Genomic DNA, 13596 nt, shown 5'->3' with positions numbered 1-13596 from the left:
CAAGGGGATCAGTAGAAATCATGGAGCGGAAAAGGGCATCAATTAAGCATCAATCCAAACATATTGTTTGTCATTTTGCGAAAGAAAGTGAGACACATATCCCTCATTTTCTCTCCCGGGCTAACTAAATAAGTAAAAGAAAACCATGTGTGGAATATAATATTAATAATATCAAATTCCCTCCCTCTATAAATAGCACTCTTTCAAGCCCTATATTCCTCAAGTCATTACATAAACTCTCTCAAACACAAAAGCACCATCATGGCTCTCATCACTTTCCAACTTGTTCAACATGCATTCCCTTTCTACTTCGTCTCTCTCTCACTTCTCTTCTCCATTTTTCTGCTCACTCCTTCCTCTTGCTTCGCCCCCAGAAAGTTCCTTAATTCATCTCTTTCTTACTCCCCTTCTGGTTCTGATTGGTCTCCGGCCGAGGCCACTTGGTACGGTAGCCCCACCGGCGCCGGAAGTGATGGTAACCAAACCTAATCTTCTCTGCATACAGACACACATATTTTGGTTTAGAACTAAGCATCATCATGTCTCATGAGACAACAAAATGTATAATAACTATATAGGGTTTTAAAGAGTTTGAAAAGTGAGTTATACTGTTCATGATTTGGTGCAGGGGGTGCATGCGGATATGGTGGTGCTGTGGACCAAGCTCCATTTTCGTCGATGATATCGGCGGGAGGGCCTCCTCTGTATGAATCAGGAAAAGGCTGCGGAGCTTGCTATGAGGTGTGAATAATGTAAATTTATATTGTTTGTTTCTGAATTCCGTTGAACCTACGTTACGTTTTTATTTATGGGCGTGCTTGCCGATTTTGAGTTGTCAGGTGAAGTGCACTGGGAATCCCGCCTGCTCCGGCAACCCGGTGGAGGTGGTGATCACCGACGAGTGCCCCGGCTGTGGCGGAGCCGACAAAGTTCACTTCGATTTGAGCGGCACGGCCTTCGGCGCTATGGCTGTTTCAGGTCAGGCTCAGAAGCTACGAGATGCTGGCATTTTGCAGATTCAACACAGAAGGTTACTCAAATTTCATATAAATATCTTCTTTAAATTTGCAACTACTTTAACTAACAACAAAAACCATTATATTATTTGCATACTACATTATGCTCAAATTAAGGGTCAACAATGAAAGAATAATATAGTAAACTCCGACCAATTAAAACTCGGAGCCACTTGACCAATGTGTGTGTAATAATGAAGAAAAGAAATAGGAGAAATCATGAAATAAAAAATCAATGAATTAATTAATACTACTAATTTTTCCACAATGTCTCTGACTTTGCTGATCTATTATGACAAAGCAGTATTAAATCTTCAACCCTTGAAATTGAAATTTGCAGGGTTAAATGCAACTATCGTGGCACGTCACTAGCGTTCCACGTGGACTCAGGCTCCAACGCCAACTACTTCGCATGTTTGGTAGAGTACGAGGACGGAGACGGAGACCTGGCCAAGGTGGAACTGAAGGAGGCACTGGATTCTGCCACGTGGACGCCCATGCAACAGTCTTGGGGCGCCGTCTGGAAGCTCAACGCCGGCGCGCCCCTCAAAGCCCCCTTCTCCCTCCGTCTGACCACCGTCGAGTCCGGTCGCACTCTGGTGGCCGATCATGTCATCCCCGCCGGTTGGACCCCCGGCCAGACTTACCGATCACCGGTCAATTTCCAGGCCTAGCTATACATAGCTAGCCGATCATTATCAGGAAGAAAATACGAAAAAAGTAGTGTGACGTAAGAAATGAAAGAGGGAATGTTATTCTTTCATTTCGATCCACTCTTTTTCTTATTTAGTTATTTTATTATCGTCGCTCTTAATTACATCTGAAAGTCAGATAGTGTCGGTGGATTTTTGTGAGGGACTATTCTAGTCATATTTAGGATCTAGCTAGCTGGTTGGTAACCCTATGGATCCTGATCATGAAGTACCGGGCTTATATCGAAATGTCTTATCATGTAAAACTACATATATAATGAAGCGCGATAGCTCATTATTGTTACGATTCTCTGTTGTTTTTCATTTTATTACCACGGAAAATTCTGGTAAAAAAACTTATGAAACACACACACCACAAATAATCACTTAATAAAACAAGGAAATAAATAAAAATTATTAGAAAAATTTAATCCATAAATCTTTTTATAGTTGAACTCAATTTTAATCAAGTGCCTATAATTTATTTTGTTTGAGTTAAACTCTTATAATTTGATCATTTATAGAAATTTGTCCATAAAACCAATTAATTTTAATTTATAAAATTTCATGAAATTTATAAAACTTTCTTGATTTCATTTAATACTAATCTTAACGCGCGTGCATTTTTATAAATGAAAATTTATAGAGTCTATAAATTAAAATTACTCAACCAAACAATAATAAGGACCCAATTCAAATAAAATAATTTACAAGAATCTGATTTAAAATCAAGGTAAACTTTAAAGATTTGTTGATTAATTTTCTCTCAAAATTGTTAAATGCATACATAAATCTTTTGTCATGTTTATCAATGTGCAAGTAGAGATTATTTAGGGCAAGTGATTCAATTGGATTCCCCAAATTGTTACAATATATTATAACGAAAAAGGAGGTGGGAGATTATGGAAAGTCATATCAGTACAAATACTTTTTGAAAATTGGAGTTCATGTTAAACCAGATTAAGAAGTGATATTGAAAATTTTGAGTTTAACATGTGTGGTGACGCAGATAAAAACGACTTGAATGATTTAATTTATGACCTTGAGGTTTCATGTGGCTTAATTATTTAAGTGCTTTATTAAAGGATATGATTTAGATGTATGCTCTTCTCTGAAAATGAAACGCACATGTGAGATTAGGGCCCATTAATATATGCTGTTAGATATTCACGGTCTAAACGACAACAACTTTAATAAATTCGCTTGACACATGTCAATTTACTTTTTTTTTTTTTTGCTATCACAGTTTGATAATAATCGTAATATTAGATAACTAATTTGATTAATGTACTCTCAATTTTTGCGCCTCTCAATTTTTATAATTTCCGGAAATTATGTTTTAGTCAGTATTCACGAATTTCTTAGCTTTTACTCTACACAGAAGGGTTAGCTAATTTCGGGGATATCCTAATGGCTGACATAATATATATTGTTATTTTTATGATTTTAAAATGCCATGTGGCCCCGCTAGTCGTCACGTTATATAATATATACTGTATAATATTGCGCATCACAAACACAATTATAAATATATTCTTTTTATATTATACCAACACACAAATATATTAAATAATATATTATTAAGTAGTTTTATTTAATTTTCTCATTTGGTTTATGAAGTTACAGGGCTGGTAAATTATATTAGATAACTAATTTGATTAATATACAACTTTTGTGCCTCTCAATTTTTATAATTTCCAGAAATTATATTTTAGTTAGTATTCACGAATTTCTTATCTTTTACACAGAAGGGTTGGCTAATTCTGGTTATATCCTAATGGCTAACATAATATACATTTTTATTTTGATAATTTTAAAATGCCACGTGGCCCCGCTAGCCGTCATGTGATGACCGATAAATTGGTTGCATTTGGAATAACCCTACAAACTTAAAAGGCAAATTATATATATGTATGTATTGCCAACAATTATATATTATATAATATTTCACCTCACAAAAACAATTATAAATATATTATTTTTATATTATACAAACACACAAATATATTATTAAGTATTTTTATTTAATTTTCTCATTTGGTTTATGAAGCCACAGGCCTGGTAAATTATATTGCTATTTTATTAATGATGATTATTTTGCAACTTTAAGTTATAGCACAAACTTGAATTCGCAATTCGCATAGGGCTCCCCTATGTAGTGGCAAAGAATGGGGGAATGCTTTGCTCGTTCCTGAAAAAGTTGCCCCTATCAGTAGCAGCTTTCACTCTGGCCAATCTTTCAAAATTATTTTTGAAATAATTATAACCCCATGAAGATTTTGCTTCTTCATAGCTCGAGCAATTACCCCTGTTCACTCCCAAATCAAGGTCTCTATAATTCAGATAAGCTGCCCTCGGATTCTTCGAAACGTATGGTGCCATATATTCGTACAACCTTCTCATCCACTCCACATGTTCATCTGTCTCTTCGTTGGAATCCCAATACACCAAGTATTGAATCCCATATATGATTCCATTCCTATGTGGAAATGGAGTTTCTGAGTCTGAAATCTCACTCATTCTTCCTCCATAGGGTGAGAATATCAATACTGGTGAATTTTGATTCTCCTCCAGAAGTATGTTCCCTAATCCTCGTATTCCAAACGTAGGAATTGGTTCTGTTACATAGTCAGATTTTGCTTTGAAGCTTCGAAATGTTTGGTTTCTCTGAAGCAACACATCCATGGAGGTGTTCACTGAGTATCCTGCAAAATAAACTACAGATTGAATCCAACTCATCTGCATGCAATTATTTCTCTGCAGACTCAGTTCTGGAAAAGTGTTGTTCATCAAAATCGTTACATTATCAGCTTCTCCGAGGTATAATCCTGAGAAAGATGACGTTACAGTTTTTGAACATGAACCATTCACCATCACATTCCCAACTCCCATAACTGCATGGAGAAAACATCTCTTTAGGGAGTTTGTCTGCAACATTTTGCCATTTTTGGAATAGTGCTGGAACATCACTGTCTTGTAAAGTTCTTGAAATCTCGAAGATTGTTACAGTTGGAGGGACACGCACTATGTTAACCTTCCATGCAGTGATAACACCAAAGCTCGATCCTCCTCCTCCTCGTATTGCCCAAAATAGATCTTCCCCATTAGGGTTCGATTCAGTATCGAGCCATTAGAATCCACCATTATAGCATCGATAGCGTTGTCAGCTGCTAAGCCATATTTTCTGAAAATTGTACCAAACCCACCACCACTGATATGTCCTCCTACACCTACTGTAGGGCAGCTTCCTGCAGGGAAGCCATGGACGTTACTTGAGCTGGCAATTGCACGATACAATTCTCCAAGTGTGGCTCCGGCTTCCACCCAAGCAGTTTCATCTTCGAGGTTTATGGTTATGGATCTAACGTTGGCAAGATCGATTATGATGAAAGGTTGGTTTTGGTCAGAGGTGTAAGAGAGACCTTCATAGTCATGGCCACCACTTCGGACTCTAACTTGGAGACCCTGTTGCTTCGAGCAGAGTACAGCTGACTGGATGTGAACGACGTCGTTTGGAGTTATAATGAGTTTGGGCTTTGGGGTTGAAGTGTTTGAGAATCTGAGATTTCTTATGGATGATTGAAGAAGAGGTTGGTATGAAGTGTCGTTCTGAGTGAAAACAAGGTGTGAAGATGAATTAGGGTTTCCCAATTTGCTGAAAAGCATTGAAAGAAAGCATCTTCAAGACTAAGAGAGAGAGACAGAAGAGGAAAGATCAAGATGATGACGATGAATAGAGGAAGAAGATGAAGGAGAAGAAGCTTATGATGTTTCATGGCCACGTTGATGATTATTTGAGTGGGTTGAGATCGAAGAATAAGAAAGATGAAGTGATATTTATAAAATAGATTAATACACAGCCATACTGAGTAAAGACAAGAAGAATATGTGAGTGATATGGAAATTGTGAGAATCTCTAAGTGCAGAAAGAAGATTCTTTATATTACGTCTTCTCATTGAGTGCATCACCCACTTCTCTATATTTATATTTTCTCAGACAAGCACGGAACCGACCTTTTTGTTTTTTCGGTTTGTGGCAACGACCTTGTGAGTTGAAATCACACATATCACTTAGTTATATTTATTTTGAAAACACACACGCGCACCCGAATCGCACTTCAAATTCAAATAAAAACTAAAAAGAATACGTATGTAATTTAAAAAAAAATGATATCATTGGCTCGATTTTTTATTTGGGTTAAAGTGTACATTTATGTTTGAAGTTTTTATTCAGGAGCACTGGGTACCTAAAAGTTTTTCTAAGATGCAAATTTATCTCAAAAATTTAAAATCATAGTAATTTTACTCCATACTATTAAAAGTATTAATAGTTAATGTTATTATTTTAATAGTCAACGTTGGTTTTTTTTAACGGTAGGAGAAATATTACCATGATTTTAAATTTTCAAGGAAAATTTGCATAAACAAATTCTGAGTACCTAATACTCCTGATTGTAAACTTTCGAAACAAATTTGCACCTTAACTATCTTTACTTTTAGTTGTAAAAAGATATTTATGTAAATTTCAAAAAAAAAACAAAGAAATATGGTGTAATTTAACAAAATGGCAAAGCTGTATCCAGCACTCTGAAAAATTCACACTAAGATATTTTGCCCTCAACATATTAAAAGTGGAGCAATTCTACTTGTCACTAACATGTCAACAAACGGACGTTGTCCTCCCTCAACAGATCAGCTTTTAATATTAATGAAATAATGACACGTAAATTCACTAGAACGCCACCTGTGTTTTTTTTCCTCTCAAAAAAAGGCTCCATTCATATGAGTTAATCTATTGGTACTCGACTGGGGTTCAGATTTCTTCTTTCTTCTGCGGAGATCGCGACTCAAATCACCAATAGAATCAACAATTTTTTCCCAATACAATCAGCACACCCTTCGTGCTCTAACTTTCATGCTTAAGGCTCTGTAAATATCTCTATATTACACAATATATTGAATATTAGCTTAGTTTAATCCTCACTGTTTTGTGCTCTAACTTTCGTGCTTAAGGCTATGTAAAGCTACAGTACTGTCATACACCTGCAGAAGCTTTTTTAAATGCGATCTCCAATCTTCTGTGAGCTGGCAAAAAATAAATGATCTTTCAGAAATATAAATATTACCTGGAATTTTGTATAACTTCCAGTCCTTAATATAAGAGTTAGTTTTATTTTCAATTTGATCCTAAATATAAGATCTTAATACACTTTGTCTTTCTCATATTTATCCATTTTTTAAGATAATTTTTATAGCAGGTGCACAAATTAAAGGTTTTATCACATGATAGTTCTAGTTAATGTACATGTGGTTAACAAGGGTATTTTAATATACATGACTAGTAAAGATATTTTAGGAAAGACAACACTTATTTATTATACATAACTAACGTAACTAATTATTTTAATTTGCTTAAATTAGCCAACTAGTATTACAGTTGCTTTATCCCTCACTGAACGACCGTTCTAAATGGCTGTGGTGTGCCCAAAACGCGTCATCTCGATCTGTGCACTTTATGATGGAAGGCTGTTGAAGATGACATTCATTGCTCCATCGAAGACTCAGGTGATGTTCAGTTGCGCACCACCATTTTTGCCGGCAAGTTCTGCCCAGTAGCTATCTTCTGAGAAGAAAGAAGAAACCTTAGGCCCAGTCGAAGACCCGTATGAATGGAAGCTTTAAAAAAACACAGGTAGCGTTTTAATGGATACGTGTCATTATTTGATTAATATTAAAAGCTGATCTGTTGAGGAGATCAAATGTCTGTTTGTTAATTTGTTAGTGAGCATATAATTGCTCCATATTGAGGACGCAATTTCACCATTTAATTCTAGGTGCGCCTTTACCTTTAAAAAATTCAAAGAGTGCTTATAACTTATTTTATAATTTTAATAAGTATATAATTTCTGAAAAAAAATCATAAAATTTTTTCATAGATATTACAGAGTCCAAGAAATGAGATTTGTAATAATATGAATTAGATATTTCTTACAGATTTTTAGTAACAAGCTCCAACCTCTATTTATTACGTTTTTCAGATGGTATCTTCAGTCGTTGATTTTTTTTTTTTTGAGACGAAAGTTTTGGTAGTTTTAATTAGTATTTAATATATTTTTTTTCGTATGCCCATAACTAATAAGGGTAATGAGAGATTAAAAATTAATATGATACTGGAGTTTAGTGCAGTTAATAAGAGTAATATTAATTCTGACAAAAAAATAAGAATAATATTAGGAATATCACTTAAATTTTATGATAAGTCTTTAATTATTTTTATTGGTAGGTGTAAATTAGTTAGAAGCGTTTTACATTATGTTGGCAAATGAAAAAAAAAAAAAAGGAAACATTTTGCATTATGCACCAAAGAGAGTACTAGGGCTGTGCAAAAACCCGGTGGTCTAGTATGGTCCGGTCCAACCCGAGCAAACCCGGTCCAGTCCGGTCCAGAAAAAATTGGTCCGAAATAAGACTGGACCAGACTGGACAGGACTGGTCTCATCGGGCTAGACTGGACTAGGGACTGGCCCCACAGACCAATTGGTCCAGTCTAGTCTAACCCGGTTTTTTCAAATTATTATTTATATAATTTTAATTTGATTTAATTTTTCTATATAAATTTTTTATCTATTCAAATAATCAAGATTTATCTATTAACTTTCTAAGTAATAAGCATGCATATATATTTTCTACAATTTAAGATCTATATTGATGAGGATTAATTAATAAAACATGACTTCATTGGGAAATTGAAAAGAAATGATCAAATTTGATAAACTTTGGATTAAAATATGTGCAAAATTTTATATAATAAGTTACAATCTTGCCTCCTATTGAAGAAAAAAAAATTTAAAAAAAAATTAAATTTAAGTCTGGACTACCTGGACCAGTCTAGGCAGTCCAGAGGACCAAGTCTAGTCCAACTCGACCTCGGGTTGGCACTGGACTGGACCAGACCTCGGGCTGTCTTTTTCAGCCCGAGGTCTTTATTGGACCAGACTTCGGGTTGATAACAAACCCGGTCCAGTCTAGTCCATGCACACCCCTAGAGAGTACTGTATATGTGGCCAAAAAAAAAATCTCTTTTTTACTAAAATGTATTTTATTAACACAAACATTATTCAACAATATTTTCTATATATATTTAATTTTTTCAAATTTTTAAGTTTCAATTTGAAATGGGTATTATTGTATTGTAAAGAATATTTTTGACAATATTAAAAACTGGGCTAAAACGCAATTAAGAAAATAAAGAAGATCTGTATGTAAATAAATAGATGAAAAACTGAGTGCATAGGTGGATGGATGAGAGTGAAGCAATAAATATTGTAGATTTCAAAGATCAAAACCTTGTAAATAGCACAAAGACAAGCATGCGTGTTTCTCTCAGTATTTGTGACACACAAGCTTACACACTAGACGGGCTTCCTCTGGTGGGTTTGACCGGCGGCGCCACCACCAGAATGGCGGAGGAAAAAGTCTACCCTCTCACCCTCCTACCACTTGTCACCCTCTTCACTCTCTCATCCACAAATCAATCCAATCACTTACCTCTCCACTAAAAACTAGGACCAGCCTCCCCCATTTTTTTCTATATTCAGCCCCTCACACAACACAACTTCGATCACTACTTCACATTCACACCCACACACACCCACCGTCCATCTTCATTTTAATTTTCTTCTTCTGGGTCTCCTTTTAATTGTATGGCTTTCATGGTCGGCGATCGGCAATCCAACTTTAAGCACTTCTGCAAAATCTGCAAGAAAGGGTTTGGCTGTGGCAGAGCTCTCGGAGGCCACATGAGGGCTCACGGCATCGGAGACGAAGGCGGCGGCATGGACGACGATGACGACCCGGCCAGCGACTGGGAAGACAGCAACAAGCTTGGTGGAGATTCTAATGTTTCTCCCTCCAACAAACGAATGTACGCCTTGAGGACGAACCCTAATCGGTTCAAGAGTGTTAGGATTTGTGAGAATTGTCGTAAAGAGTTCTTCTGTTGGAAATCCTTCCTTGAACATGGTAAATGCACTTCCGACGACCCCGATGAGTCGTTCGTCTCGTCGCCGGGCTCGGACGGCGACGATATGTCAGGTCGGAGAGGTTGTGGTTGGTCTAAGAGGAAGAGGTCTTTTCGAGCCAAAGTGGGAAGCTTCAATAATAACCCTAATTATTCACCATCCAATGAAGACGAAGACCTCGCTAACTGTTTAATGATGCTGTCAAACGCCGCCGTGGATCCTCTCGATGAATCTTCTGCGTTCGCGAGCAAAGACGAAGATAGAAGAAACCCTAATCTGAGCTTCATGGCTCCAATGTCCCAAATCTCTTCAGATCATAACAAAGCCAAAGAGGGAGGCGGCAATAATATTAATCATAAGGGTTTGTTTGAATGCAAAGCATGCAAGAAAGTGTTCAATTCGCATCAAGCATTGGGTGGTCACAGAGCCAGCCACAAGAAAGTCAAAGGTTGCTTCGCGGCTCGGCTAGACAACCTCGACGACTCCGGCACCGGCGCTGACGATGACGTCATCACCCATGAAGACCAACTCTTCCCGACCAACAAATCCAACAACAATTCAGCCCTTCACTTCGATCAAGGGTCCAACAATAATAACGCCTCATCAATGGCGTCGTCCTCTAAGAGGAAATCCAAAGTCCATGAATGCTCCATATGCCACCGCGTTTTCTCATCTGGACAAGCACTGGGAGGACACAAGAGGTGTCATTGGATTACATCAAACGCACCAGACACCTCGGCGCTGGCTAGATTTCAGCAATTTCAAGAACAAATAGAACAACACATGACCAATAATAATCAAGTTATGGCAAAGTTTGACGACTCTGATCAGCCAATTGATCTCAAGCTCGATCTCAACCTCCCAGCTCCGTCGCGCAATGTCTCAACGGAAATCTACTTACAGTCATGGGTCGGTGGTGGCAGTGGAGGAGTGGTGAAAGAACATAAAGATGACAAAAGTCAAAGTCTTCATCGTCGTCAAGAAATGGACAATGAGAATAATAATGATGAAGAATGCAAGAACAGTAACAAAAACCTTAACGCTAGCAGTGGTTCAACCATGCCAAACGTGGAAGATGACGAAGCTGAGAGTAAGGTGAAGTTAGCGAAACTAAGTGAACTAAAGGACATGAACGTAGGAGGGAGTTCCTCGCCATGGTTACAGGTGGGAATCGGTTCCAGTACAACTACTACTGATGTCGGAACTGACCCATAATTCACATATAGCTTTTGGCAAAACCATATCATTGTTGTGGTTTTCTCTTTCATTTGTTTGTTTGTTTCCCTTAAACATGGAAAAACAACAGAGAAGAGGTAAATAGTTATAGGGAATACAGTTACTACACATACATGCTCGTCCCGATTCAATGTGTTAATCATATAAAAATTCAGAGTGTTTTTTCCTTTCTTTAATTTGTACATTTTTGTGATCTAAAGTTAATTACGTTTTATTTGTTTTTACCACTTAGTGTTGTTATACTCTGTTCATTTAATTTCTCCTATAAGATATATACCTTCTATAATCTGTCTTGACTGGTATTATAGGAATCTCTCATGAATTAAATAAGGACAACATATCACTTTTATTACATGTGTTATGGAAATCTCTCATGTCTTACCGTTCATTCTAACAATTTGAAAATTTCAAGCGACTTTAGAATGAGAGGTTTCCTTGTTGGAGCATTTCAAATCCAATATGATTATTGTGGTTATGATTATCTTAATCTTGGCTTTCACTTTAAGCTTTCAAATCTTATTAAGCTTTTGAAAAAAGAGCTCTTAACATAGTTATTTGGATATACTACTACTTAAGCTTGTGTTAGCACTTTCTGATTTCTGATTCAGAAACAGGACTGTTGTCCCTCCGGTGATTTTTACCTTTTTCGTTAACAGTCCATTGGCTATATTGATTTTGATTCAAAAAACACTCACTCGATATCTTCTATTTGTTTGTAACGAGTAGGATATAACACTAACAATAACAAGTCATATCACTTATATGAATCACAGTGTTATTGTAGTTGATCAACAATTAAATCTTTAAAAAAATTGTTAGTCAAAAAGTATTGTTCAATAATTTCATTTCATTGAGCGTTTTATTTAGCCTTCCTTTATCCTTTTCAGATGGCCCATACATCTACCTTTCTCATGGCGCCATCAACAATCTTATTTGTACATGTCCATAACTCTTTCCTCTATAAGATCATTATGTATCTTATTTATTAATTCTGATATGTTCACATATCTATTTCATCACTTCATCTGAATTACCAAACATATCCTTATCTCAGTTCTTAACTGTATCTGGAGACGCGTAAAAAGGAAGGAAATTCTATAATTGGGATCATTTAAATTTGGTTGAAATAGTTTAGATTTCATCTTTTGTTTTTTTTAAAATTTTTTTTTGATGAAAATCATTATTGTTTATTAAAAAAGTATTTATTGAAAAATTGTATTTATTCTATGTCATATTTTTTTTAAAAAAATAACAACATTTTTTGCCCGAAAAATAAATAATAACATTTGAGTCATCCAATTAATTTTAGACAATTCAAATGGGACGTCCAAATTTTGCATAGATTAGAATAGTTAAGTTAGCAATTGAGGTGTTCAGTGACTGCGACACCGACGGCACAGGAAAATCGATAGTTCTTATGGGCTTTGCGGTTTCTGCGTGCTGCAAATTGCTTGTCAATATGTTTTACTATTTAATTTAATATCCGATGATATTTGGTGAATTTTGAATATTATTATACTCACTAAAAATACCTTTAATTTCATCATGGCATGATTTTTTTATCAATATAATAATATATAAATCTTCAATTTTATTTAAAAGGAATTTAGTTTTTCCCCACTTTATTCCACTACAATTGATAGTACAACTTAGTTTCTCAAGGAAAAAATATGTTCTTAGGCCTTGTTTGCTCCAGCACTTTAAAATTCCTATAAGAATAGCTTTGCCATCGTAATCATCATTTCTTAAAAATTAGCAATTTAGATTCATGACTTTATACTATCGATCCTTATTTCCACCTCTCTTTTTATTTGTTACCCTTCTCTTACAAATTTTTTTTCTTTATAACTATTTGGGCCATCCGGTTTTTGGTGGTTTTTTTAGATCCTGTTATTAAATATATGAACAACTGATTAATTCAGATCGAGACTGTATGACCAAGATGCCTTTTCCTAGAGGTTTTTTCTAACAAGGTGGGATTCAAACACATTTCGCCCATTTTGTGATCTGTTTCATCGCTAGATCAAATACCTTTGAGTTATAAAGATCTATTTATGGTCATTATTATTTTAGTCCATTTGATTTTTTTTTTCCATCACCAATTCCATCCCATTTCATTCATATAATTTCCAACAGCGAGACAGACTCTTAGTTAGTACCTCCTAGTATTCCATTTGAATAAAATTCAATTCTAACTATTTGTTTATTTTGATTTTTTGGGGGCTATAGGTAAACATCTATTTGTTATTTATGGTGGCAATGTCATGTGGTAGTGAATGTTGAGCTTTAACAAAAATATAAAGTTGAGATAACCAAGACTAAAATGTTAAGATGAATGTTTAATGATTAAAAAAAAAAAGAAGTAATAAACATATGCTAGTGGAATTGGTATGATATCCATTTAAAAAAATGATAGAACATTGTTTAAAATAATTCAGACATGTACAAAAAAAACATGTCATTAAGGGTATTAGTGATGATGATAGAATAAAAAATTGAATCCTATGAAAAAAAATAAGGTACTAAAAATCAGACTGATCATTAAACCAGTTAAAATAGTAATTTAAAGGTTAGTGGTTGAACCAAAGTCAAACAGATCATAATTAAAATATATAGAAATATTTGTGTTTA

The 13596-nt window shown here is 35.4% G+C and overlaps 2 protein-coding genes and 1 pseudogene across 2 annotated transcripts; 2 read left to right on the top strand and 1 right to left on the bottom strand.

Moving 5' to 3' along the window:
• The first annotated feature begins 227 nt into the window (after nt 1-227).
• Nucleotides 228-2012, top strand: LOC114721667 (putative expansin-B2). The gene is made up of 4 exons (XM_028907517.1): nt 228-475; nt 629-741; nt 840-1030; nt 1357-2012. Exons 1-4 carry the CDS (start codon nt 262-264, stop codon nt 1688-1690), a joined length of 852 nt encoding a protein of 283 aa, XP_028763350.1. The 5' UTR covers nt 228-261; the 3' UTR covers nt 1691-2012.
• A 1847-nt stretch (nt 2013-3859) lies between these two features.
• LOC114721665 (berberine bridge enzyme-like 26) lies at nt 3860-5484 on the bottom strand (annotated as a pseudogene).
• A 3927-nt stretch (nt 5485-9411) lies between these two features.
• Nucleotides 9412-10944, top strand: LOC114721664 (zinc finger protein ZAT4-like). The gene has a single exon (XM_028907514.1). It carries the CDS (start codon nt 9412-9414, stop codon nt 10942-10944), a length of 1533 nt encoding a protein of 510 aa, XP_028763347.1.
• The last annotated feature ends 2652 nt before the right edge of the window (nt 10945-13596 follow it).

This window comes from Neltuma alba, unplaced genomic scaffold (assembly GCF_004799145.2).
Source record: "Neltuma alba isolate B1F8T4 unplaced genomic scaffold, ASM479914v2 tig00012052_pilon, whole genome shotgun sequence".
Taxonomy (NCBI): Eukaryota; Viridiplantae; Streptophyta; class Magnoliopsida; order Fabales; family Fabaceae; genus Neltuma; species Neltuma alba.
This window is presented reverse-complemented; position numbering and strand designations above follow the sequence as displayed.